The following is a 26,900-nucleotide window of genomic DNA, read 5'->3' as shown; positions in this document are numbered from 1 at the left end:
ATGGAGAAAAGGTGGCTCTTCTCCTTCCTCTGTTTGCTGTTGTTGCACAGCACTGCAGGTAAGTGTGTCAGCCTCAGCTCAGCTTATGACAGAGGGTGGTGAGGGGCAGAGTGGCATGTGCAAGGGCAAGATGTAAGAACCTTCTGTTTCCTGATGACTTTCTAATAATCCTAGTTATAGTCTGCAGCTAGTAAGGAAGAAATGGCTTGTGCTGACCTGCAGTTTAGTTTATTTAAAATGCTCAACCTATTTTCACCAGAATAATCATTGCGATGAGCTCCCTTGCGTTTAGGGCAGCATGTGCTTATCTCCAGTGGGCAAAAAGGAAAACTGCTTTCAAAATCAAGTAAAAAATATCTCACTCACACACACAAGTATCTGTGCATGCAGAGAGAGAAAGAGTTGAAACCATGCACATGGGGACGACTTGCTCTGACACTGCTGACACTGAAACAGACACTTGTTAGGCCAAGTGGGAGCAGTTTCATAACATGACAGTAAAAGAAGAGTTTTCTCTGTCAGCTCAGTAAGGGCAATGAGAATGGTGCAGGGCAGAATTAGCCAGCAGGGATAACTGTGTGTTGCAAAAAGAGCTGGAGAATCACTGGGCCCAGATTCTGGTTTATTTATATCACTTGAAAGATGGCCATTTTCACAGAGGCTCTCAGAGCTCCCATTTCTCTCCCACAAGAATAACGGGAGCTCCTGGCCTTCTTCCAAACAAGTGTGCCTTTACTCTCCCAGTTCTCTCTGCAGTCTGTACTGGTCTGCTCACTGGAAGGCCTGCTGACAGTTTTAGGGTATTCATAACTGTTTGTGGCTAAGGCACCAAACCATGTCAAAGATGGCTTAGGAAAAACCTTTGTTCAAATGTTCTTTTACTTAACGTGGTCCTATTTGTTTTTAAGGCCATCCTGAAGATGTCATCACAAAAACAGAAGTGGTCCATGCTTTGCCAGGCACTGATGTGACCCTGGCATGCAGCTTCCTAAAACCACACAACACCTACATAATCCAAACACAGTGGTCCAAGACTGATGGCACCCAGCTTACCAGAATAGCTGTTTATCACCCCATTTATGGCACCCACTACTTCACGTTTCCTGAGGCTTCCTACAACTTTTCAGTGTCCTTCAGCGTGAGGAAGTGCTGTGACCAGGGTGATGCAGAAGCTTTGTGTCCCCCTGATACAAACACCACAGTTGAGTGCAACCAGTGGGCTCTACATCTGACAAACATTACCACCTCCCTCAGTGGCTACTATGAGTGCAGCTTTTCTACCTACCCCCATGGGAACAAAGCTGCAGGAATTCAACTCATTGTCAAGGCAGAAGGTAAGTGGTTATGAATGAGCTGTTGGAGTTTGTGATGGTGGCATTGGGGGGGCAGTGGGATTATTGGGATAAATGGACATTTCTCAGTTAGTGATGGTGACTTGTTTGGGGTTTGCAATGGTGCTACTGAATGCCACTCTCTACAGAATTTCCTATTTACCAGGCACTCTTTGGTTATTGTTATCCAGCTCATAATTAGGAAACTTAATTTGTTTGGAGGAGCATGAAGTTAGATAGGAAGGGGGGGGGAAAAGTTGTGAGATGAGTAGTTTCCACGTTTTTGTTTTGGAGAAACATGCTACAGAGAAGAGGCCTGGAGCAACCTGGTCTAGTGGAAGGTGCCTACGGCAGGGGAGTTGGAAGCAGATGATCTTTCAGGTCCCTTCTAACCCAAAACATTCTATGATTTCCATGAAGACTAGACGAGCAGCTCAGGCTATGGTGGAGCTGAAGATGATGGATCTCCAAAGCATGTTATGTGCTACTATTGGTGTGCAGCACAAGGCACCAGAAAGAGAAAAACCATTGTCCAGTTGAGGCTGAGGGCTGGCATCTGGGATGGAGAAAAACGCTAGTCATCAGTGAAGTACAGCTCCCAACTACATCAAAGTGAAGTGATTCCAGATGGAGTCAACTTGTAGATGCTGCAAAAAGCCCATAGAGTAGCAGGCCTATGTAGGACTGACAAAGACTGAGAACCTCAGCCAGCAGGCCACTAACAGAGATAGTGTCCTGGTTTAGAGCCGGACAGATCCTCTGTTGCCCCAAGAGGGACAAAAGAATGACACTCACACACGTGGATTGCAGAGTGATGGAAAGTTTAAATGGAAAAGCAATTGGTGTTTTACAGAAAACTACATAGCACAGCGGCAAAGATATCCCAAAGCATAGAGTCCCTTCTACAACACCCAAAGGCCCCCCAACATTTCCCTTCTCCCCCTTCTGAGGGTATACCTAAAATCCCCAGGGCTCTTTCTTCCCCCTCCCCCTGCTAGGCTGGTCTCAGGCTAGCCAGGTCTGAGACTGCCCCTCCCCCCACCCCCCCTTCTCCTCCTGGCATTAGGCCTAGACAGGCATAAGAGGCCTTGAGATACTTCCCCACATTTGCCCGATAGGGAAGCATCTCCCACGGGAGCAGAGAAGGAAGAAAGAGGAAGAGAATGACTTTACAGATGGATTTATAGGGCACAGGATTTATGGGCAGAAATATGCTCTTCCCTGTGTCCACCTGACTGGGTTGGACACTCAGGAGACCAGAGGTATAGCTTATGTGGCAGTAACAGGAGGCACCCAGCCTAAACTGCCACAGATGGGAATCAAAGATGGGGGAAATAAGCAGCTGGGACATTTGACTGTGAGGACAGACAGCAGCTTTTTGCAGACTGAGCTGCTGGGGCAGCTACTCATCTTTGTATCTCTTGTGTGACAGCACCCTGGCATGGCAGCTTGCACCAGCAACATCTCCTGTGCAGCTTTCTTCCTGGGAATGCTATAGATTTGCTTCCTTTGCCCCTTCTCTTCCCTTTCTGCACCATCCAGTCCCCTCAGACCTTGTGCACTCTGTGTCTCCATCATGATAGCTGGTTCTTCAGCTGCTTCACTCTGAAGGAGAGCTGAAGACAAGCTGCTTCTGCCACTGGGAACCACTCTGGGCTTTTCTTTGCATCCTGGTATCAAAGGCTGTGTGCTGTCACCTCATGACATAGAGGAAGTCACAGTCACCAGACCACCCCCGCTGCCTAGTAACGTCACAGCCCAACTGCCAGACATTCTCCCTGCACTCAAGATAAACGATAAATGAGCATCTCAACATGCAAGCCACAGTTATGAGGGCAGCAAAGTTTGCAGGCTCCCCTGCAGTGTGTGATGCCTGCCCAAAGGGAGGAGGGAGGCAAGGCCATGGCAGGCAGGCTGTGTAGGGATACCACCTGGGTTCAGGGTCAATGAGATCAGTGCCCACCAAGGCACTCATAGCATCTCCTGGCCTTCACCACTGCACACGTGTCTGCACCGCTGCTGTGTTCTTCTCAGTGCATCACTCTGTTCTTCTGCAGGTGGCCTGGAGGCCTGGGCTGGGAATGGGCAGGACAAGAGCTCCTTAAATGTTTTTTGAAATCGATGACAAAGTGGGAGTGACAGGCTCTGCTTCTGGTAGCAGGCAGGTTGGAGAATTACAAAAGGAGCGCTTGCCCTGGAAAACAGGGTTAATCTTAACCTGTCTGACATGCTGGGGGAAAAAAAGGTCTGTGGAAGCCTTTGGAAGTTTTCAGAGAAAAGGAAATACAGGTGCACAAATTTGATGGCTTATTACTGCAGAGGAAAAAAAAAAAAAAAAAAGGAGAAAAATTGAAGCTTCAGATTATTCTCAGCTCCAAAAGAAGACATCTTGATCCCACTCAAGCAAAGGTTTTCATGAACTGCTCAAAAAGCTGTGAATCAGCATCATGACACTGTGTGTAAAATCAAATGCAGCGCTTTCACTTAAACGCCTATGGGTAATGGTTGAAAAATACAGTTCCCTTCTAATCAAAAAAGTACCTGTTTCTTGAACAGGAGACTAGTCAGCATCAACTTTTAAAGCACAACGAACATCATGTTTCTGATTTTCTTTCTTGTTTTTTTTGTTGTCGCAATGACAAAAGAGGAGCAGCACTACATGAAGGAAGTGCAGTTAAACCAGGCTTTAGAAATTCCATGCCTTGAGAACACCACCTCAGAACATTTGTCCCATTATCCTTTGAAGTGGCTAGTGGTAAGTATTTTTTATCTCAGGTATAAATTTCAGAAGGAAATAGAATTGAAATAGAAATGTTAGACTTTACTCTGTCCTGTAGAATCTGCTAACAAAAGGTATTGATTGTGTTGGACTGTGATAATGAAAAGAAAAAGTATAAACACGATTTTGCAACACAGACAGCACAAACAATATCTGTGAAAGAAAGAGAGAAAGAAAGAAAGAAAAGGGAAAAAGAAAGAAAGAAAAGGAAAAAAGAAAGAAAGAAAAGGGAAAAAGAAAGAAAGAAAAGGAAAAAAGAAAGAAAGAAAAGGAAAAAAGAAAGAAAGAAAAGGAAAAAAGAAAGAAAGAAAAGGAAAAAAGAAAGAAAGAAAAGGAAAAAAGAAAGAGAGAAAGAAAAGAAAATTAATTCTGTCTTAACTGTTTTGAATTCTTCAGGAGTACATGTGGAGCAGGTCCATGAAAAGAGGCAAAGAACTTGGCAAACAGAACTAAAATATTCCTTGCATTGGATTTCTCAGGAATTTTTTTTTTTTTTTTTTTGTAGTGGAGCTTTAGCATCTCTGACAAATATATGGTTGCAGCATAGAGGAGTGGTGTATCAGACTGCATTGAAACAAGAAAAAAAAAAGAAACATAACCAGGGGGCTGACTCTAATATTTTTGGGTGTTGTTAACCTCTGTCACCGATGCATATCAAAGACAGGCAGATGTGCACACTCAGTTATCCACCTAACCACATAAGCAGTTTGCTGTGAGACATAAAGCTGATTGAATGTTTGTACTGCATCTCACTTTCTGGATAAACACATGTATGCATGTTTTAATGTAACCTCTTAGCATTCATTTCAGCTTGCAGAGACAAATATCAGCCAGCAGCATCCTTGAGCTTTTCCTGTTAATTCCCATCTGTTGTCAATGAGGAGCTGCAATTGCTGGAGGTTTTCTTAAGGACGACTTTCAAATATTCTAGATCTTTTTAATCTTTTTTTCTCAGCTTATCTATTTAGCTCTCCCCTTTGCAGTGCATTCTGAATCTTGAAATTCTTAACATTTTTGTAGGGAACGTCCTTGTCCTTAACTTTTTAGTGTTGCTAGTTCACTCTATAGAGTATCAGAGGAAAGGGAAAAACCCCACAGAGGTCATCACAATGATATGTGTGGGTCACCATGTGTCATTCAGGGTATCACTTGCAAATAGGCACCAAGGCACAGATGCCCAAGATGTGCCAGCTGCACCCATATCTAAGGCTGCCTGGTTCACTAGCATGAAGAGGAGATAGCTTTTAGCTGTTATTTTCAAGTTCTCTCTATTTACAATCTAAAAGAGAAAGGATTTTCTTGCAATTTCAGACATATTTACTATTTATTGGATGCTCAGCATAACTTAAAGTGAGAAAGAAGCTCTGTTGCCCTCTCTACAGGCCTCAGAGATCAGGACTCACAAGACAGCTGTTTGCTCCTTAATTCATTGGTAAGGTGATGACCTCTATTGGTCTCTCTTGGAGAGGAGGAGTTTGGAAAAGAAGTCGATGTTGCAAATGTCCACTCACTACTACGCCATGGTACGGGTGCAAGGGAAGATTTTCACAGTTGGAACAGAGCTGGTCTACAAAAATATTTGGGAGAAGTGTCTAGACTTCACACATGATATGGGTTGCTCCTTCCACAGGAGGAAAATGGCAGGAAAGAGGAACTTGTGAGCAAGGAGCCCTTCCATCCTGCGGTGTACAGGAACGGCAATGCGCGGTATGGGCAGAGACTCCGCTTGGCTTCGGATAATGCTCTCAAGATTTTCCCTACCAAAATCATGGATGATGGCAGGGTGTTCTCCTGCCATGTGATGCACCATCCAGAGAGAGTCCAGAGGAGCAGCACCACCGTGAGAGTGTTCGGTAAGGGGCTCATGCCATGGCCCTCTGGCTTGTACTCAGCAAGGCAATGCTGCTGTCTGCTTCTGAAGGCAATTGATTGTGGCGTTCACTGGGGGTTTATAGATGCTTTTTTTTTTTCAGCTGCAATGAGTTAAAATTACAGAAATTAACCCTGAGGTCCTTGGGATGACCTTGAAGCCATTCTTTCAATTTCTGGCATCAAAAATAGTAGATCCAAGATCCCCACCAGCACACACATTGTCACTATCTCATCTCGATGTGTGAGGTTATGTTGGCACTTTGTGGGTTACAGGTATCCCTGCTGCCACCCAGGCACTCTTGCAGCTGAACCCATGGGCAGGAGGAGAAGGAAGGTGTTGTGGCCTGAGGAAAGCTCCTTGTGTGGCATCCATCTGGCAGTGCATCAGACCTGAACACAATAGAGATAGCCCAAGTCTGAGGAGCAACAATGGTGCTTCCCCACAGATGCGTTGAGTTAACCTGAGTATGTCTGAGAGCTGGGCAGGAGAAGATGGAGAAAGCGTGAACAAGTCAATGAAGTTGAGAGTCTTGATAGGCTGAGTAAAAACAGACATTAAATTGAGAGAGCTGTTTGAAGAGGGCACTTTTGGACTGAAATGGTTTGAAGTATTTCTTTTTTTAAGAACAGGGTCCTTTTAGATAGTTTCTGAGAAAATGTATGGGCTTCTCAGGTCTGACTTTGCCAAATATTGATTTCTCATTTTTGTAAGAATAAAAGCTCCACAGCAGAAACTACTATACTAAATACTGAATTTCTGCTAGACCCAAAACATTGGTAAATATCCTAGCAAGACAAATGAAAGTCAAACTGTTAACAGGGAATTAACTAGTAAGAGGTATTAACTGGAAAAGATTTATTCGGTCACTCAGAGATATGCTTGAGAGCTGCCTGCCAGCAAACATGTCTTCTGAGAAAGGGAGGACAGTGTCCAGTACAGATGTGGGGCCAGTACAGATGTGGGGCCAGTACAGATGTGGGGAAACATACCCATCCTCAGCACAAAACAAAACAGGCACTAGATGAGATGTTCTTTAGTCTCCTAGACAGCTTTTAGATGAGATTAGAAGATCTAGTTTGTTAGACTTTTTCTTACATCTGAAGAAGTATGATTGCCTTCTGCCAGCCCCACTACTATCTGCACAGTTTTGGCAAGGCAGAAACAAGGATGAAATGTTAAGACTTTTGTACAGGAAGAACACACACACACACAAATAATCCCAAACAATTAAATTCTACTCAAAAAAGCACTCTAAGTCCAGAAAACCATAAGGCCATGATAACTAAATATAGGTCACTCCCAGGTACAACACATCAATAACACTGGGCAGAAAAATGGACACTAAAAAACAAGGTGGAAGAGTCCCTGGTGGGTTTGAGACATGGAACAGCAGGAAAACTTCAGCTGTTCACCTCAGAGGAGAATGCAATGCACTGAGGTGACCCTATATAAATTAGCAGGGTTAGGGGAAAAAAAATCTTAATGGTAGAGATTTAGATTGGAGATGGTAGAGGTTTATATTGGAAAGAGAAAGAATTATAGATCTAATAATCCAGGGGACGCTCTTCTTTCCAGTTGTGTTTTAATGCTCAGAAAAGACCAAAAGCCCAACTGATGCAAGGCTGCTAAGATTTGTTCTATGTTAGCATAGTTTTAACAAGTCGGTTGATACTCCTGCAAACCAGTGAACCCAGTGGCTCATGCAGATCTGGAAAGGCTTTTATCTACAGCCAGCTATATCTAGAACCAAAATGCTTTTTCCATTTCTGGTGGATGTGGTCACCAGAGACTCACTGCTCTGATGTGACAGTGGGCTCTGAGCTTCCTAGCAAGGCAAGAAGTGTCTGTGGTGCAACACTCACAGATCTGCCCAGATGACAGCATGTGGATAGCTGGTACCTGAAATCAGTCAGCGTTTTTGGTGATGGTTAAAGCTTTGGCAGATGATTTGACTGGCAAACACCCACAGGAACCAACAACTGGGGCATGTTTTATTTCAGCAGGCTCAGAAAGGGTGGCTCTGCTGCCAGAGCTGTGACTGCAGGATGACTTCAGCTCATTTCTCCATCAAAGCCACCCAAGAGTATTTTCAATAGGCAGTGAAATACACCATGGATCTTGTGGTAGTAGCTGCTGATATATGCTTGTAAACCACTTCCTTGACCTCAAACTGAAGTGTGCAAGCTTTCATCTTGCTAGGTGTGTGGGTAGTGTCACAGATGGAGCCACAGACTTCACTCACAAGAAAGAAACCACTGTATATTTTAGTGACATAAGACAGTGAGTTAAGTTCAGGGGCGTGTGACAATGGTTTCACAATGTTCAGTGGCAAGGTACACTTGACTATTTGCTGCAGAGAGCACAAGATAAAACAAAACTGTCAAGGAGACCTTCCCACTTAATCATGAGGTTCAGAAAGGACCCCCTTCTGCTTAAAATTTCTCAGAGGCTAGTTTAGGTGTGTTAGCCTTAGTTACAGACTTGGTCAATGGTTTATGTCTAATAGATTATATCTGTGCAATCAATCCTTTATGTCACTTAGCTAAGATTTCAGAGTTTCACACTTCTCAATTCATTTGCCAAGTATCTGACATGATAAGTATTCTCTCGGCCTCAAAGAGGAACCTTGAGATGCTTACTTAATCAAAGGGAGATCCTAGCATGCAGCCTGCTGCTGTGCAAGATTGCTCAGTAGGCCCTTGGATGCCCATGATAGAATAAGGCATTTCCATGTAACTACAGATGTTAGTTTCTTTCAGATTGGGCTTGAGACATTGACCAGCGCTGCAGTTAAGTGGGCACATTGCTCAGAGTATCCTTTGGCTGCTGTGTTGTTAGCCGTCTCCCCCTAAGCCCCTTTGAGCCAGATTCACCCAGTACAACCAGTACTGGTGGTTATTTGGCAGTAAAGGTCAGGTTGCAGGGAGAGGAGGAAGCACACTGTCACTGGTGGATGTAGGGTTTCATTCCCATTCTTTTTACTCACCAAGGCTGGTCAGTCTTATTAGAAGCTGCTGTTATCCACTTCACTTAACACTTTTCTGTTTACTTTCCAGCCCACCCCGAGATCTCTGTTAGCCTGCAGGAGGGCTCACCTGACACCTTGCAAAAGGTAAGAAATTTTGGACCAAATATTAATGACTGTGTCACTGCTGTGCCATCTCAGCAGGATCAGGCAAGCTAAGCTGAGTTAGACATAGGCAGGACCTGCAGACTGATGTGGCTTATGGGGAGATGTGCAAATCAGTGAGTTCATGCCCTTTCTCCTGAGCAAATCCCACCCCTGCAGCAGTCAGCTGCCCCAGGGAGCCCCAAAATGGAGCTAGCCAAGGGCTTCTCCATGGTATGACCAAAATCCAGTTTTGTGTTAAACCTCAGGCTCCAGGACAGGATTCAGAGACTGTGAGAAGCTGCTGATGTTGGAAGGGATTTCAATCCTCCCTTTCCCTTCCCATCTGCCACCTGGCAGCCTCAGGGTACCCTTTCCACCGCTTAAAAAAAAACCCTCTCACCCACTGCCCAGGATGCTGTTCTGGGGGCCAGGCACCCCCATGCCTGCTACACAGCCTCTGGGGATAGCATGGAGCATGTTCTGGGAGCACCAGTGTGGCCTGGTGTGTCAATGAAGAGGCGATGGTCCTACCAGGTATAATGTGCCATGCTGAAGCTGGAGCAGTCAGATACTGATGAAGCAACTGGGTCTAAGCCTGAGGGCCCCTTCCTAGAGCTGGGCAGTTACAGGTGTGTTTTGGAGTCTCTTTTACCTCTTACTTGGTCAATAGCAAAGCCTCAAGGTCTGCTGTATCACACGGGCCATGCTTAGCATAAAATGTACTTATGGCCTATGTGAGTGACCAGCAAGCCACTCTGGCTACTAGCTGTGCTGCTTTGCTTCCTGTTCGATCACCCAGGTTGAAGCTTTTGATCTGTGAGCATCCTAAATTAAGAAAGTTTTCACTGGAAACTGCACCTGTAGACAGGCAGAACCCTGTATTACCCATGTCCTGTTTCAGACAAGCCATGAGTCAGCTGGTTCTGCAAAACTGGTATAATTTTCCTGGTGACCTATTTACAGGTGTGATGATGGATACTGTAGTTTTTTGTCTTCTTGAGCTGCTATCATGGATTTTCTATTCCCAGTAGAAACTATTCCAGGACCCTCTGTCCATTCTTCACTTCCAAACCACACCTTGAGTACTGTGTCCAGTTCTGGGCTCCTCAATTCAAGAGAGATGTTGAGGTACTGGAACGTGTCCAGAGAAGGGCAATGAAGCTGGTGAGGGGCCTGGAACACAAACCCTATGAGGAGAGGCTGAGGAAGCTGGGGGTGTTTAGCCTGGAGAAGAGGAGGCTCAGGGGAGACCTTATTGGTGTCTACAACTACCTGAGGGGAGGTTGTAGCCAGGGGGGGGTTGGTCTCATCTCCCAGGCAACCAGCAGCAGAACAAGAGGACACAGTCTCATGTTGTGCCAGGGGAGGTATAGGCTGGATGTTAGGAGGAAGTTCTTCACAGAGGGGGTGAATGCCCATTGGAATGTGCTGCCCAGGGAGGTGGTGGAGTCACCACCGCTGGAGACGTTCAAGAGGAGACTGGATGAGGCACTTAGTGCCATGGTCTAGTTGATTGGATAGGGCTGGGTGATTGGTTGGACTGGATGATCTTGGAGGTCTCTTCAACCTGGTTGATTCTATGATTCTATGAAACCTCCTTTCTTTCTCTTTTCCTCCCTTTCTTCCAGGGCTTTTGTCAGATTTCTATTTCTTCATAGAAAGCATTTATAAAAATATTTTGAACTAACCATGCAAACTAATGAAGGTGATGATAGGGTTGAGTCCTTATGGGTAAGAATCAGGAGTAAGGCCAGCAAGAGTGATATTGTGGTGGGAACCTGTTATGGACCACCCAACCAGGATGAAGAGGCAGATTAATTTTTTATAAGCAGTTGAGAGAGGTTTCACAATTGCTCTCCCTTGTGCTCATGGGAGACTTCAACTTCCCAGACGTCTGCTTGGAATACAATAGAGCAGGGATAGAACAGTCTTGGAGATTCATGGAGTGCATGGAGGATAATTTCTTGACACAAGTGGTGAGGGAACCAACCAGGGAAAGTGCCCTCCTGGACCTGCTTCTTGCGAAGAGGGAAGAACTTGTGGGGGAAGTAAAGGTTGGAGAGTGTCTAGGGCTCATGATGATTGAGTTCTCTATTCTTGGGGAAAAAAGGAGAGGGGCTAGTAAAACTGCCAACTTGAACTTCCAGAGGGCAAACTTTGGCCTGTTCAGGAGACTGATTGACAAAGTCTCTTGGGAGGCCACCCTGAAGGATATAGGAGTCCAGGAAGGCTGGACATACTTCAAGAGGGAAGCCTTAAAGGCTCAGGAGCAGGCTGTCCCTCTGTGCCAAAAAACAAGTCAGCGGGGAAGGAGTCTGGCCTGGATGAATAGGGACCTTTGGCTGGACCTCAGGAACAAAAGGAGAGTCTATGGCCTCTGGAAGAGGGGACAGGTCTCTCTTGAGGACTCTAAAGATGTAGTGAAGCTATGCAGGGAGAAAATTAGGAGAGCCAAAGCACCGCTAAAGCTCAACCTAGCTACAGCCATTAAGAATAATAAATAATGTTTCTATAAATGCGTTAACAAGAAAAGGAGGACTAGGGACAATCTCCATCCTTTGTTGGATGCAGAGGGAAACAGAGTGACTAAGGACGAGGAGAAGGCTGAGACACTCAATGTCTACTTTGCCTCGGTCTTTAGCACTGGAACCAGCAGTTCCCTGGACACCCAGCCTCATGAACTAGGAGTCAGGGAGTGGAATCAGAATGAGGTCATTATAATAAATGAGAAAGTGGTCAGTGATCTGCTACACCTCTTTGGTGCATGCAAGTCTATGGGGCCGGATGGGCTCCACCCAAGGGTGCTGAGGGAGTTGGCAGATGTGCTCACCAAGCCGCTTTCCATTATTCACCTGAAGTCCTGGCTAACTGGGGAGGTCCCAATGGACTGGAGGGTAGCAAATGTAACACCCATCTACAAGAAAGGCAGAAGGGAGGATCCGGGAAACTGTAGATTAGTCAGCCTGTCCTCGGTACCAGGGAAGGTCATGGAGCAGGGCATCTCAAGCACCATTACACAGCATACAGAGAACAACCAGGGGACCAGGCCCCGTCAGCATGGGTTTATGAAGGGCAGGTCCTGCTGATCTCCTGATCTCCTTCTATGACACAATGACAGATGAGGGAAAGGCTGTGGATATTTCTACCTAGACTTTTGAAAAGCCTTTGACACTGTTTCCCACAGAATTCTCATGGACAAAGTGGCTGCTCATGGCTTGGATGAGCACAGGCTCTGCTGGATAAAGCACTGACTGGGTGAACAGCCCAAAAAGTGGTGGTCCGTGGAGTTAAATCCAGCTGGCAGCTAGTCACAAGTGGTGCTCCTCAGGGCTCAGTGTTGGGACCACTTCTTTTTAACAACTTTATGTATGACCTTGATGAAGACAGAGTGTGTCATCAGTAAGTTCACAGATGACACCAGGTTAGGTGGGAGTGTTGATCTGCATGAGGTGTGGTGGGTTGAAATTACCCATCAATTATTGGAGAATTACCCCCAAAAACAAAAATTGCCAGACCAGCTCAATTGGAAGCAAATGAAGCTATATTTACAAGCAAACTAAAATCTAGAAATATGAAATGCAATTAATATGCACAAAATATACAATATTTACATACATTTACGACTTGTAAACAATACAAGAACCCTTCTGGACAAAACCAGGGGGGCTACCAATAGCTTCCCCCCTGTACAAGGGAAAAGAGAAAAGCAGAGAGTAGCTTGTTAGTACTTAGCCACAACAGGAACGCAGCCAAGGTCAGCAACAGCCAAGCAAAAGCTACCAGCTAGTACCAGCTAGAGCAAAGAGCCAAGAAAGAAAGTTAGCTTATAGAACTAACTTTATGTTAGTTATCCAACAGATAGGATTATTTAGGCCTTATCATTATTTTCCCTTTACATCCAATGGTAATTTATTTACATTCTACCACTTTCTACTCAAGATCTGTGGAAAATTTCTTAGGCATCAGCCTAAAACTGCCACATGAGGGTAGGGAGGCTCTGCAGAGGGACTTGAATAGATCGATGGGCCAACATTAATGAGCTTCAACAAGGCTGAATGCCAGGTCCTGCACTTGGGTCACAACAACACAACAACAACAAGCAATGCTACAGGCTTGGGAAAGTGTGGCTGGAAAGCTGTCTGGCAGAAAGGGACCTGAGAGCTCTAATTGACAAGCCTGGTTTGTACCAGAAATGCTGTGTCCAGCAGGAGTGGGGAGGTGATTGTCCCCTTGTACTCAGCTCTGGTGAGGCCACACCTTGAGTATTGTTCCGTTTTGGGCACCTCAGTATAAGAGAGATGTGGAGGTGCTGGAGCCAACGTAGAGGATGGCAACAAAGCTGGGGAAGGGCCTGGAGAATAAATCTTATGAAGAGTGACTGAAGGAGCTGAGGCTGTTTAGTCTAGAAAAAAGGAGGCTCAGGGGAGACCTCATTGCTGTCTACAGCTACTTGAAAGGATGTTGTAGAGAGGCTGGTGCTGATCTCTTCTCACAGGTAATAAGTGATAGAACAAGAGGGAATGGCCTCAAGCTGTGACTGGGTAGGTTTAGACTGGACATTAAGAAGAATTTTTTTCATGGAAAGAGTGGCCAGGCATTGGAATGTGCTGCTCAGGCAGGTGGTTGAGTCACCAGCCCTGTATGTGCTTAAAGGTCATTTGGATGCGGTGCTTGGGGATATGGTTTAGGGGTGAACCTTGTTAGAGTAGGGTTAACAGTTGGACTTGGTTATCCTGAGGGTTTTTTCCAACCTGAATGTTTCTCTGATTCTGTGATTCTGTAAAAGTGCTTGAAATTATGGGAATAATGAGAAGAGAGGAAAGCAATACACAATGAGTTCAGAGGTTATTTGCCATGGCAAGGAAAGAGCTTCAGCTGGGTAGTTTCAGTCTTTATACTCAATGATTGACTTCTGCTGTCTGCAGTGCATCAAACTTGCAAAGTGGGAGCAAGAGAGCTTGCTGCTGCACAAGTAGTGCCTGCTCTTTTCTTTTTTTTCTTTGTTTAAATGGACAAGACAATTTCTCTTAGTGCCATAAACTGGTCAGCAAATGTAATTGGCAATACCCAGGCAGCATGATGATGAGACCTCCCATACTGACCCTCTATCCAGTGGTGCTTGATGAGAAAGTGAATTGTATGTGAACACAGATTTTTTTTTTTATTTATTTTTCCTTTTTTTTTTTTTTTTGAGTAATTGCCTTACAGCTAGGACTACTGCATTTAAAGCATGCAATTTCTTGTGTCTTCTGGAAACCTCTTATACATATCTGAAGGGTGGGTGTCAAGAAGAAGGGGCCAGTCTCTTTTCAGTGATGTCCTGTGATACAACAAGAGACAATGGATACAAACACACAGGAAATTCCACCTCAGCATGAGGAAAAACTTCTTGCTATGAGGATTCTGGAGCCCTGGAACAGGCTGCCCCGAGATATTGTGGGGTCTCCTTCTCTGCAGATATTCAAGGCCCATCTGGATGTATTCCCATGTGGCCTAGCCTAGACGATCCTGCTTTGGCAGGGGCATTGGACTCAATCTTCACAGGTTCCTTCCAACCCTTACCATTCTGTGATTCTATGATTGTACCCTCTACAGAAGTGTCTGATTTTCTAGATTCAAAATACCATTGTGTTAGGAAGTCTTTCCATGGGATTTTTCTGTTGGCCTAAGATATCTCATTCTCTCCCCACAAACCATGCCGGTTACTGGCTCCAGTGTTTCTCCATGTGGGTGTTTGTCACCGAGGCATGGGCTGGGGGCAGGAAGGTTGGGGGTCATCCTACCTCTCTCCAGCACAGGACTGAAGGGCGTTGGAGCCCTGTCATTAGCCCAGGGTAATGGGGGCATCCTGGGACTCTCATTCTTTGGAGTCTGCACCCAGAAAAAGCCAGGGGGAGAAATACAATGAAGGGGATGGAAATGCTTCCTTCTGGAGTGCAGTGGTGAGTAAACAAGCTCTGTCCCTAGGGGATGTTGGAAGCTGGTAGCCAGGGGAGAAGTGACAGAGGCTAATGCCTAGCTTTGGCTATCCCACAGACCAACATCAGCTGCGTGGTGAGGAACGCATTCCCCAAGCCAAGCCTCCTGTGGTACATGGACGGAGTGAGCCTGACAGAGCAGCCTGGAGGTAATGCATCCTCTCAGTGGGAGAGTGTCACAGCTTTACAAGTAGTTCCCCAAAAAAGTGATGGCTGCTCATCCACCTGTGCCATGGGGAGCCTGTAGGTGTCCATCTGGGTGCAGGAGTATCACAACCCAGTATCCTAAGCCAACCCAGGCAGCAGGAGAGGTCATGATAAGATTCAAAAATATCCCTTGGACTGAAAAAACACCACCAGATAGTTGTGGAGTTAGATTTATTAGACACAATGAAAATTCTCAGTCACTTGCAACTTAAGGACACTTGGTTGGACTGAAGCTGAGGGAAAATGGGAAGAAAAAGGAGAGGAAAAGAGAAAGACAGAAGTAAGAAGTAAGGTAAAAAAAGAAAGATATCACTCCTTGGATTCAGTGATATTTTCACAGGCATAGTCCAAGTCCTTCAGTGACAGGTGTACATCTCAACAGAGTCTTCTGTGGTTAGATGCAACACATGGACTCCAGAAGCTGGGGTCCTTTTATACCCTTTTGTTGGGGGGTGGAAGGGTGGTTTCTCCAAATCCCAAAGAGAGGTGTGCAGTTATTGGAGTGGTTTTAAAATAAGGAAAGAGTGAATTCCCACCTCTGCAGAAATTATCTTTTTTCATTATTGAGCCATTCTGCCAGGCCAGCAGCTCTCCTCTAGAGCTGTTAAGGGCCACCAAAGCCATTGTTGTCTCTATTCAGACCAGGTGCATCACACATTGTTTTGAGACAATAGAGTCACTGGGCTCTTACCAGCGGTGAATTTGGACTGTAATGAGAGGGTCTTGCAGCTTTTCTTTTGTTTTTTTCTTCTTTCCCCAAGAAATCTCTGTTGAACAAGACAGTGAAGGTTTCTATCAGCTGAGATCAACGCTGATGTTGCCGGAAACCTACGAGACACATAGGACATTCTTGTGTGCATGTCTGATTCCCTTTCTTGGGAGTGAAACACGGAACATTTCATCAGAAAAAATTCTTGTTTCCTTCGGTAGGTTTTTCACAGCTATGGCTTGCTGAAACACAAAATGTATCAACTACCAAATGTGTGCATCCTCTGTTATGGAAAATACTGAAGAAATGCCAAGTGTATGGAAGCTTTATTATACAGGTTAATCACACAGCTTGAACTTTCTGAGAAGTTTTTTAGCTCAAGTTTTTGCTCAAGCTCTAAATGAGCTAAGAAACTCCTGCACAAGCACAAGGTGCTTGCTGTTTGTTTAGGCAGCATCTTGTTGCACTCCTTATAGACAAAAATACACCAGCTCAGCCCCATGGCACCGTTGAGCTGTTATAACCATGTGTTTGCCACCGAGCACTCCTGGCAGAAGGTTTGCATGTGTGCAATGCAGCTTTCTGGAAAACCAGACTCTCAGAGTCAGGGCAGCATCATACATCTTCAGCAAAACCTACAGAAGGCCTCTAGAACAGCTGAACCACTTTGAACAGAAAAGAAACCCCACTATAGCCTGTGCTGCCTGAATACAGTGGTTGGTAGGAAGGTCAGACTTCCTGAGGGTGTCCTCTTGTGCATGCCTCCTTTTCTGGTGCAAATGTATAATTATACTTTTTTTATTTTATTTTTACCGTGTATGGCCTTGCTGTACAGAAAACAGCTGAATTGCTGGCTCCTTGGCATTCCCCATAGGTCAAACCATGGTGACTACTGTCAGCTCAGCTGTCTTCACTTGTGGCTGTGCTTGTTGGTATGCTTTTCCTCGAAGAAATACTGCCTCAAAAGCCACAGCTTACTTCTCTGGAAATAGAGCTCTGGAGGAAAGGTCAATAAATTATCTTTTTTTTTTCCCAAAAATTACTCATTTCACCCAATTTGCAGGTTTGTAGAACTATACTGAAATGAGAGAGCCACCAATTAAAGCAGTCTGCATCCTTGCCTGCAGGCTAAAGCAACACTTAGTTCCACTCTGTACAAAAATGTTAGTGTATTTAGAAGTGACAAAAAGGAAAAAATTGCATTAATCCTCAGCTATGTTCTGAGAAGGTGCCACACTGATGCACAGTATGACACAAACCCCAAACTAAATTTTGAGCTTAACAAAAGCCTAACCACTTTTAAGAACTGCTTTCATCTTTTCTTTCTTTTCTTTTTTTTTTTTTTTTATCTTCACAGACAATAAGTCTAATGAAGCTTCATCTGAAGCTTTTACAACCATGGCTTCAGAAGGTAGGTTAAATTAGAGAGCTAAACAACTTGGGTTTTGTTAGAGGTGCATCTATAAATTCATAAAGGTGATGGGGAAAAGGCTTTGCAAGCTTGTTTCTGTATGAGTAGTAAGATACCACTTCAGAGAAAACACAACAAACAGATATTTTGGTGATGTAATCTCTCACAATTAGGCCAAAGCATAATTAAACTCCAGCCTTGAGAGGCAGTTAATGTTATTTCTGATGCTTTAGCTGGCATTTGAACATAGCTCTTTCAGTACTGAACTGATAATTAAAAATAACAGCCCTAGTAATGGCTCTACCTTCTGCTTAAGTGCACAGACACCATCCTCAACACTTTTGCCTCATTAAAGAACTGATGGGAAGTTTCTTAGTTTGTGTAAATTTGGTAAATCCATGCTCAGTCCCCCAAGTTTGTCTTATGACCATTTTTGTAGACAGAGAAATTGTTCCCTCCACATCTCAGCTGAATCTCTTTGGCCACGTCTCTCCTGGAGCAGCTTGCTCTGCTCCACATGGGAGACAGCTGCATTTCATTGGTGGGTAATAGGAGTGTGTGTAATAAAACGTATATTTTATACATTTTATATTTAATATTTCCTGGTGGTGGTGTCTTCAAACACCACTGTAACTTATTTACAAAGTATAATCACAGGTTCTGTTATTCGGTTGTGAGTGATACATTTCACATATGAAGACAGTTAAATGATTCAAGCACAGATCTAAGAATTCCCAATGCAGCGATTCAGATTGGAAATAAAGGTGGTGCTCCAATCTGCAGTTTACCACAAATGGATTCCATGGCAGATTAGCTGGGGACTCACAGCTTGTTCTGCTGTCTGGTATCTTCCCAGATGCTGTGACTGTAATTCCAGCAGCTCTTGGCTCAGAGAAGGCTGGAGGGTTCTTTCCTCTCATGCCTAGTTCATGGTCAAATATCCTATTGACTAAATGTGATGCTATGGCATCTGTTTGTCTTTAGAGCACCAACCCACATCTTTGGTCTCTCTGGGTTTCACAAGTCAAGTAACTTTGGCTCCTGCTTCCACGGCACAAGGTAATCAACTCTGACAAAATGTTTTCTCTATTCCTTCAAGAATGCAGGAGAGAGCGAGCTAAACACAATAACCATCTTGTATTTTTTGTAGCAAACAACTTAATTTCCACTGAATCCCTTTTCCTAGTGCATTATACACTAGGAAGTCCACCCTTCGAAAATAAGTATGTGAGGAAAGTCTGTCTTGATTTTTGTCTCTCTTAGTGCTCCATTCATCATATATGCACTAATTTCAGCATGTGAGCAGACACTGAGTATATATTTTTGCAGTGCTTATTGTTTGTATGTTTTAAATTAAATATTATACAAAAATAGAACAGCATTAGAGCTAAAAAAGTGTGACCCAGACACTGGAGCATAGGAGTACAAATACAAAAGCACTGATAAACAAAATATTTACAGCAGATGACTCATCTTGATGATTTCTTCTCCAGGCTCATGCCACTGGGGACAGTGGAGTGCAGGGCACCTCACTTAGTAGTGCCCTGGGAGAAGCACAGGCAGCAGAGGCTGGCAGACCCTCAATAGTGTGGCAGCAACTGAGAGCAGGTGAAGCTGTGAACCTCCTGATCCCAAGACAGAGGGTTGCTGGCCCCCAGTCTCAGCCAAGTGTGTTTTCCTGCAGCACAGCCTGTCTGCATATACTTTTTTAAAAGTTTCTTTTCATTTGGAGCCCAATTGTTGACCCCTCAAGGGTTGGTTGGTTTTAAGTAATAGTTAGAAGGGAGTTGGGGCTGTCCTCATTCTTGCTGTCATGTGGCATGAGCAAATATGTCCCACACTCCCCTTTCAGGGACAAAGTAGCGCATGCAGGCAGTACGAAGAAGGGGCAATGTGGCAAGTCATTGTCAAACACCTTCTTCCCCTCCAAGCAGCACCAAAGCTTTGGCTCAGAAATAATCCATGACTGAGGCAGCAGCCAGCCAGAGGAGAGCCACAAAGATGATCAGAGAGCTGGAGAACCTCCCCTATGGGGACAGGCTGAGAGAGTTGGGGCTGTTCAGCCTGGAGCAAAGAATGCTCCAGGGAGATCTTAAAGCAGACTTCCAGTATCTGAAGGGGGCTACAGGAAAGCTGGGGAAGGGCTTTTTACAAGGGCCTGTAGTGATGGGATGAGGGCAATGGCTTTGAGCTGGAAGAAGGGAAATTTAGGGTGGGTATTAGGAAGAAATTCTTTCCATTGAGGGTGGTGAGACACTGGAACACATTGCACAGGGATATCCTCGATGCCTTCTCCCTTGAGGTGTTCAAGGCCAGGTCTAGTGAAAGATATCCCTGCCCATGGCAGGGTGCGTGGAATTAGACGATCTTTAAAGTCCCTTCCAACCCAACCCATTCTATGAATCTGTGAATTTGTGGCAGCCTTATTCTCCCAAACAAATAAATTGATTGCAGCAGGCTGACTTTCATGAGCCTGTGGGGCATTGAACATCCTCCTTAATGTAATCAAACTGTAATTGAATCCTGCAATCTTCATTTAAAGTAGCCTACATTACCCTATAGCAGCATTTACCCAGAGATGCATGAGCAATGTGAAGGGCAATGTGTGGAGTAACTCAGGAAAGATGCTGAAGGCTTCATCCTTCCCCATCACAGTGCTGCTTCAAAGATGGACCACTTGGTGTAAATCCCTGATACATGAAGAGATTAGACAGAGATATGCCAGGACAGGAACATAGATTGCAGTGGCACTGAAATTACAGTTTGCTGCTTCTCATGATGCCTTCCCCATCACCAAAGAGAGATGTGCTCAGCTTGGCTGACAGCAGGACAGCAAGGTGCTTGGCCAGGTGGACTGAAAGCCATTCTATCTCAACAATTTCACAACAAAGGCAATGTGAGCAGACAGGATGCTCCTTGCTGGATTGTACCTTTCCACTGGCTGAGGAGGTATGAGGTCAAAGCTACAGTGTAAGCCAGAGCTGAGACATTTTCTCTCTATAAACAGGAAACACGTGCCTTTTAACAACACCCCTGACATGTGGCAGACATGGTGTGCCTTTCCGGATCACTGCTGGTTCCCACGCTCCTGCCTCCATCAGTCTGCCACTGTAAAAAGGGGATTGGTTCGGTTCATGTCATTTGGGAAATTTTTAATGAAAATCCAAGACACAGCTGGCAGTTGATACAAGGGAAGAGTGCACAGACAGAGACAGGAGATGAGGAGGGGAGAGAAACCCAAGCTTGTTAAAACTGCAGCCTGGTCTTTGTGTACCTTCCACCCTAGCTCCATCTCTCAGTCTATAGGTGTTCAGGCTTTGAGTGCTGGCCTACAGCTGCATTCCACTTTCTCAGTTTTGTTCTGAGGCCTTAATGATGCTTTTCCAAAAATGAGACAGAGGGTAGGAAAGGTGGACTCTTTCTAGTAAATATGAAACAGTCATCTTGGGAAAACAGAAGAGGACTTTCTAATCACCATCTATCCATATCTGAATATCAAATAGCCAGCTGAGCTCTAGAATACTTTGTACATTAAAAGAAGATTGAGGAAGCTGACATCTGGCAGAAAGTCATCACGGGTGTGACTCCTGTACACTAACTTCCTCAAAGCTTCTCTTGCTAGCTGAGAAACAGTTTTGTCTCATTGGAGCTGGTGAAGTCATGTCTAAATTCTGATTTTTCTGTGTTTCTTTATCGCTCTATCACCTTCAGGTCAAAAGAAGCTGGGGCACTTGAAACTACTGAGTTTCAGCTGAAACCCAAAAATGCATGCTTAAATGCCTGACATGTAATCTGAAATTCTATTCATCCATCTTACCAAACTCCTCTTGGGTTTCTAGCTTGTGACATACTTTCAAGCCAGACAGAGAGGTTGTGCAGCTCTTGTCTGAGGGAACACAGTACCACAATTGGTTACAAGTGTTTGACCTCATTAGTCAGGAAATGGAGAAGAAAAAGGGGAAGATGAAAAACAAATTATATGGTCTTCTATAGCCATTTATACAAGGCTGTGTGTTTTTCAGCAAGAGTGCTGACTTCTGCTCCAGAGACAAAAAGAGGCATCAGCCCCACAGCATTTAGGGAGAGTCTGACAACAGCAGGTGAGTACATGGTGTACCTCTTTTGCTTCATGGAGCTGTAATAAGGGAACAATGGGTACTGCAAAGAGAAAACGTGGCACTAACTTAGTGAGTGTTGAGTTACAAATCTACAGTGACCTGCAGTATCATTCAAGAAGTGACAGAACAAGGGGCAATACACAAAAAGTGGAACACAGGAGGTTCCATGTCAACAGAAGGAAAGAATTCTTCACTTTGAGGGTGGCAGAGCACTGGAGCAAGCTGCCTGGATTGGTAGTGGAATCTCCATCACTGAAGGTATTCAAAACTCACCTGGATACGTTCCTCTGTAACTTACTCTGGGTGATCCTGCTCCTGCAGGAGGGTTGGACGAGATGATCTTCAGAGGTCACTTTCCAGCCCTTACCATTCTGTGATACTGTACAGCAGCAGGTACTCAACTCTGCACGGTCCTCAGTTTGTGATGCCTTTGCCAAGAGCATCAGCTCTGTAGTGCTGCTTATTGTCAGCTGCTAGTTGAGAGTCATCACATTGCCATGCAAAAATGGTTCTGTGGTTACTAACCACAAAAAAGCCATGGCCAAGCAGAGGCCAAAGTTGGGTAGTGTAATCTGTATCAGCTTCTCAATACTTCATAGAAGGTACAAGACAAAGGCTTGAGCCTTCTAAGTCATCAAGGATTTGCACCAGCAGAAGAGGGACAAAACCACTTAGAGTATCCTGGTTTTATTAGACATATTTAATTTCATAATATTAAAATTGAAAGAGTTGCTAGGCAAATGTAGTGACTAATCAGGGTAGTTTATAGATGAAATAAATTACTGAAGAAGCTAAATAAAATCACGGAGCAGCAATGAAACTGAGATAATGTGGGGCAATAAAGGCTGGCTAATAGGACACTGAAAGGCAAGCTCATTAAAGATCAATAAGTCAATTAAAATACCCATAGGGGTGGATATTTTTTTCACACATCTTTCCCTTTAGAAAATCTCTACTCAGCAGCAGAAAGCCAGAAGGTACTTCCCTACAGCTGTGTCTGCCTGACCACCAGCTGAGGTATGGCCTTGAGAGGTCCTCAGTCCATCAGCTGTAGCTGAGGGCCATTTCAGGGCACATGGGCACTGGTGTGCCCACTGATGCATACCAAAGAGTGTCCTTGTAGCCTCCCAGGGCCACTGAGCTTCTGCAACAATCTTCAGAGGCTCTTAACAGAAGCCATTATGTAAATAATAATAATTAGTGCTCATCAGCATGCCACAGAGAGCACAGTGCTAAGTGTATGTCCTCCTTTTTCTGTGTAAATTTTTACATGCCAGATCTACTCTGTGTCTTCCCATAAAACTGAATACTTTATAAACAAGGAGAAAAAAAGAACTGACCATGCCCAAAACTATGAATTTTTAGAGTGCCCTAAAGTTGGTAGAGCTTTCTAACATATATATATAGAGAGAGAGAGAGAGAGAACTTGAGTGCTCAACTTCTGTCAGAATCAGCATCTCATAAGAAAGGTATTTGACTGTCTCTCTCTGCCTACTCATTTTCATCATTTTAACAGTGGATTTTTTTTCTTGGACTTCCAGATCAGCAATTACACTGGACACTTACAGCTATCTCTGTTGTCATCAGAGAAAAGTAAAGGGTGTAAAATAGCCACAGCTGAGCTAGATAAAGCAGTCAGGTACAGGCTTGTAAGATTACTGAAGGATATTATTTCTTTTTGTACAGATTTGAACAGTTCCAGCACTGAATCCTTGCAAAGCCTCAAGAATGCCACACACTCCTCTGAGAACACAATTCTGCTGCCTCGTGAGTGCTATGGCAGCTCTGGAAATGCTGTGCCCATGGTCTAGTCACATATTTTAGCTGTTATTTCAGAAGATGTGAACGTGGAGATGGGTAGAAAAAAAAACAGCATTATATCCTTAGGCAGCACTGATCTTAAACATAGGTAGCTTAGCTGTATTAGGAAAGGCAGAGAATCTGTCTACAGACGGATGACATGGTATTTGTGGGTCAGACACAGCACTTGAGAGAGAAGACAGGTTTCACTCAGTCATGGCAAAGTCAGACTCTGTGTTGCTACTAAGCCACTTAATATCTTTAGCTTTTTCATTACTATCAAAGAGGTAAAAAGCTTAACCTTCTCCCAGATTACTGTGCAGCATACTGCTGGCTTGCTGGAACATCCTAACAGGTGTTTGCTAATAGTTCGTCTTTCTTTCCTCTAATATTCTTTAATTTCATACATATTTAGCACTATAGTTAAAAAATGGAGATATCTTGCCAAGTGAATTTTGATACCATGATTCTGGAATTTGCTTTCCACCAGGGTGAAGAAGAGCAGCCTCAAAACTTAGTAAAAAAATAAGCCACTGAAAATGTTTTGTGCCCATGTCTTTCTAGGTGACTTGTCCTTCAGCATCACAGAGCAGCCAGTTTCAGTTACCAGAGGGAAAGATTTCTTTACCACAAGCAAGCTGCTCAATAGCACTGGTAAGGCATTACCCTACAAACCCTCTTCTTTCAGCCATTGCAGTCAGCAAGGAACACTGAGAATGAAATTTGGAGCATTGTGTGCATTTGACCAGAGGAGCTCAAAAAAGGGAAAAACGGGTGAAAGGAGGAGTCCTGGCTTCCCTGTCCCTCCACCACAGGTTGTCACAAGCTTTCAGCATTGCTGCCATCTGCAAGCAGTGCCCTGGTGCATGTTTTCCTCCAGCAATGAAGTTTGGCTGGTTATAGCTTCTGTGCTTCAGGGGCCACACATGGCTCATGCACCATGGTGGGCTTAGTAACTGGCCACAGTGGTGCCTGCAGGTCTAAGACCCAGGCTGGATGACATACCAGTACCACTAACCTTGAAAGGGTTGAGATGCCAGCACAGCAGGAGGTGACACTGAAGAGGTGCCACTGAAGAGGTGCCACTCAATGACTCATGCTCCAGCCCTCTCTGGCACCCAACCCACTCCTGTACCCTCTACACAGCATGTAGTAGGAACATGCTTCTACTCTCCTTCCTCCTTGTAGTCAACACCTCAAGGGCACCTCTTTCAGCCACCAGCACCCCCAAGGGTGGCTCTGCAGCAGGGGGCGTGGGGAAGGGCAGGCGGTCTGAGGTGGGGGTGCTGTCCTGCCAAAAAGAGCCCACCCCAAAAGGCAGCTGCACCCTTAGCTAGATGTTTCAGCAGGGTTCGGTGTCAGCAGCATGAAAAATAAGCGGGAAGGAGGGCTGGGGAGGGTAGCTGTCCCCATGTGCACCATGACATGCTCCCTTTTATCAGAGAAACTCACAGGGACCAGAGCACACCAACAGGCTTTGGGTCAAATGCTTGCTGTGCTGTGCCTGAATAGTCTTGTCATGAACTGATGGGCAGCTGAAATCATGCCACAAACCCAGTCAGAGACAAAGTGGGTTAAGTCTGTAACTTAGGGCTGCAGTGCTCAGAGCTTGGGGTCCTCAGCTTGGACATCTGGCAGTCCAGTGCTGGTCTGGGGCTTGTTTTTCACCAGCACTGTGCTGGGAGGGAGCAGAGCTCCAAAAGCAGCAAGCCCAGGCTTCCTTCCTCTCTGAGCACCTTTACTGAGTTGTCTCCTGTGTCCCTTCCAGGTGACTTGAACATGAAAGGCAGTCACTTCCCCTGGCCAACTGTGGTAGCCATCCTGCTCCTCTTCTGCAGCTTTCTAATAGTTCTAGGCATCAGGAAATGGTGTCAATACCAGAAAGAGATGTAAGTATAGGGAGGGGAATGAAAGGGGTGGAAAGGTAGCACAGAGGACACTACAAATTTCAACCCAGCTATCTGGATTTTTGCATTTTCAGCTGTGACAACCCATGGTGCACAAGGCCTTTAAGTGAATGGATTGCTGATGTCAGTTTTCTTCATACAGCAGTATGACATGTGGGATGTTCTCAGTCCTTTCATCTGTTCTGTGGTTGATCTCTAAAATAAACTAACAAAAGAGCTGTGGTGCAGCTTCAAGGTGGGATGGAAGAATACAAGTCAGTTTTATTCCCCACAGGCCACCACCACCACTTCTATCAGCCTCCCTGCTTTTGCTCTCTCATTTTGCATGGTTACTTGAGGACAGGTTTTAATGAAATTGTACTTCTAGGGAAACTCTATTTGAGTTGTGAATAATATATGTAAAAGTAGGCTACCTGTGAACTTAACCCCAGCCAGAGAAGCACTGAGTTTGTAATTATTACCAAAGTTTAATTCCCCACTAAAGCACTTGGAGATCTAGTGATGAAGGCAGTGGCTAAGAGCCAATTATTTTTACTTTTACTAACATTACTAAAATACTTGAAAATTCATGATGATAATGAATCTTTTGTGGTTCTAGAAAACCCTTTGGAGACATGACTACAAATCTTGTACATCAAAGGTAAAAACGGGATTGATTTGTTTCACTGATTGGGACAGGACTTTTCTCTACCTTAGCCTATAAATTGACCAAAAAAAAAAAAAAAAAGTCACGAGAGCAATGTGAGCAACAGATCTCTGCAAGGGTGCTGAATGGTTCACTGGGACCATGATCTGTTCTTCTATAGCATGAATAAAACAAAACTGAGGTGGGAGCTGAGAAAGCCAAATGAACACCAGAAGGTGCTCTGGGGCTGTTGAACAGAACCAGGGACATTGCAGTGTGTAAAAGCAAACATCAGGTGCTCTTACCACGGCTCAGAGTCCATGTGCCTCTTCCTGCAAACGTTTCACAGCAGCCTTTTATACGTTTTTCTGTTATACCACTTTTTTTCTCTTCTATTTCAGTATGAGCAGACCTCCATCTTTCAAGCCACCACCACCACCGATGAAGTATGCCTCCATGGTGGAGTCTGATGGGACTGCCCCATCCTGCCATGAACTGGAGAACCTGTGACATGCCTGCACCCTTTGTCGAGTAAAGTAGCCGACTGATAGTGAAAAGGCTCTGTCTTTAAAACAGTGAGTACAGGAGCTTAGTGTTAATGACCTACACTAAAATTCAGAGCACCTAAATGACATTAATGTAGGAAATTGAGCACTCCTGAGGACACTGGCCTCATCCCACCATTTCTGTGTCATCTTGAGATTACAAGTGCTCAGTTTGAATTGGTGATCAGCTGGGAATTTGCCTTCTTGTAAAATGGGAGCAAATTAACACATCACTCTGCCAGTCTGCCTGAGGAGTGCCAAAGCTTTTTGTTTTACTGAGTGCTTAGAGATGACAGCTCTGCCACATGGACACTGCCATTACACAGGAAACATTGGCTTAGCACAAGCTTTTTGATACCTACATGAGACATTCTTACAATTTTTATTTTTTTACTATAAAAATACGGACTGTTATGACCCGATATATAATTTCCTGTCACTGTGAAACCAAACAAAAAGCATTCAGCACCTCTCATGGAAAGAAAATGATCTGCATCTGTCATTA

General features: G+C 44.6%; 1 protein-coding gene across 1 annotated transcript; it reads left to right on the top strand.

Moving 5' to 3' along the window:
• On the top strand, positions 1-26,360 carry CD96 (CD96 molecule). Its single transcript, XM_054389791.1, has 13 exons — positions 1-58; positions 909-1,334; positions 3,977-4,086; positions 5,741-5,963; positions 9,040-9,095; positions 15,132-15,222; positions 16,042-16,206; positions 17,347-17,400; positions 18,385-18,459; positions 21,423-21,500; positions 23,883-23,972; positions 25,087-25,207; positions 26,252-26,360. The coding sequence occupies exons 1-13, from the start codon at positions 1-3 to the stop codon at positions 26,358-26,360; spliced, it is 1,656 nt and encodes a 551-aa protein (XP_054245766.1).
• Positions 26,361-26,900: the final 540 nt, after the last annotated feature.

This window comes from Indicator indicator, chromosome 1, assembly GCF_027791375.1.
Source record: "Indicator indicator isolate 239-I01 chromosome 1, UM_Iind_1.1, whole genome shotgun sequence".
Taxonomy (NCBI): domain Eukaryota; kingdom Metazoa; phylum Chordata; class Aves; order Piciformes; family Indicatoridae; genus Indicator; species Indicator indicator.
The sequence above is the reverse complement of the archived record's forward strand: the minus strand, read 5'-3'. Positions and strand labels throughout refer to the sequence as shown.

Coding starts and splice junctions, on each gene's coding strand:
- CD96 (XM_054389791.1), top strand. CDS start 1: ATGGAGAAAAGGTGGCTCTTCTCCTTCCTCTGTTTGCTGTTGTTGCAC. Junction 15,223..16,041: donor CCTGACAGAGCAGCCTGGAG/GTAATGCATCCT, acceptor TCTTTCCCCAAG/AAATCTCTGTTGAACAAGAC. Junction 18,460..21,422: donor TCCTGCTTCCACGGCACAAG/GTAATCAACTCT, acceptor TGTGTTTTTCAG/CAAGAGTGCTGACTTCTGCT.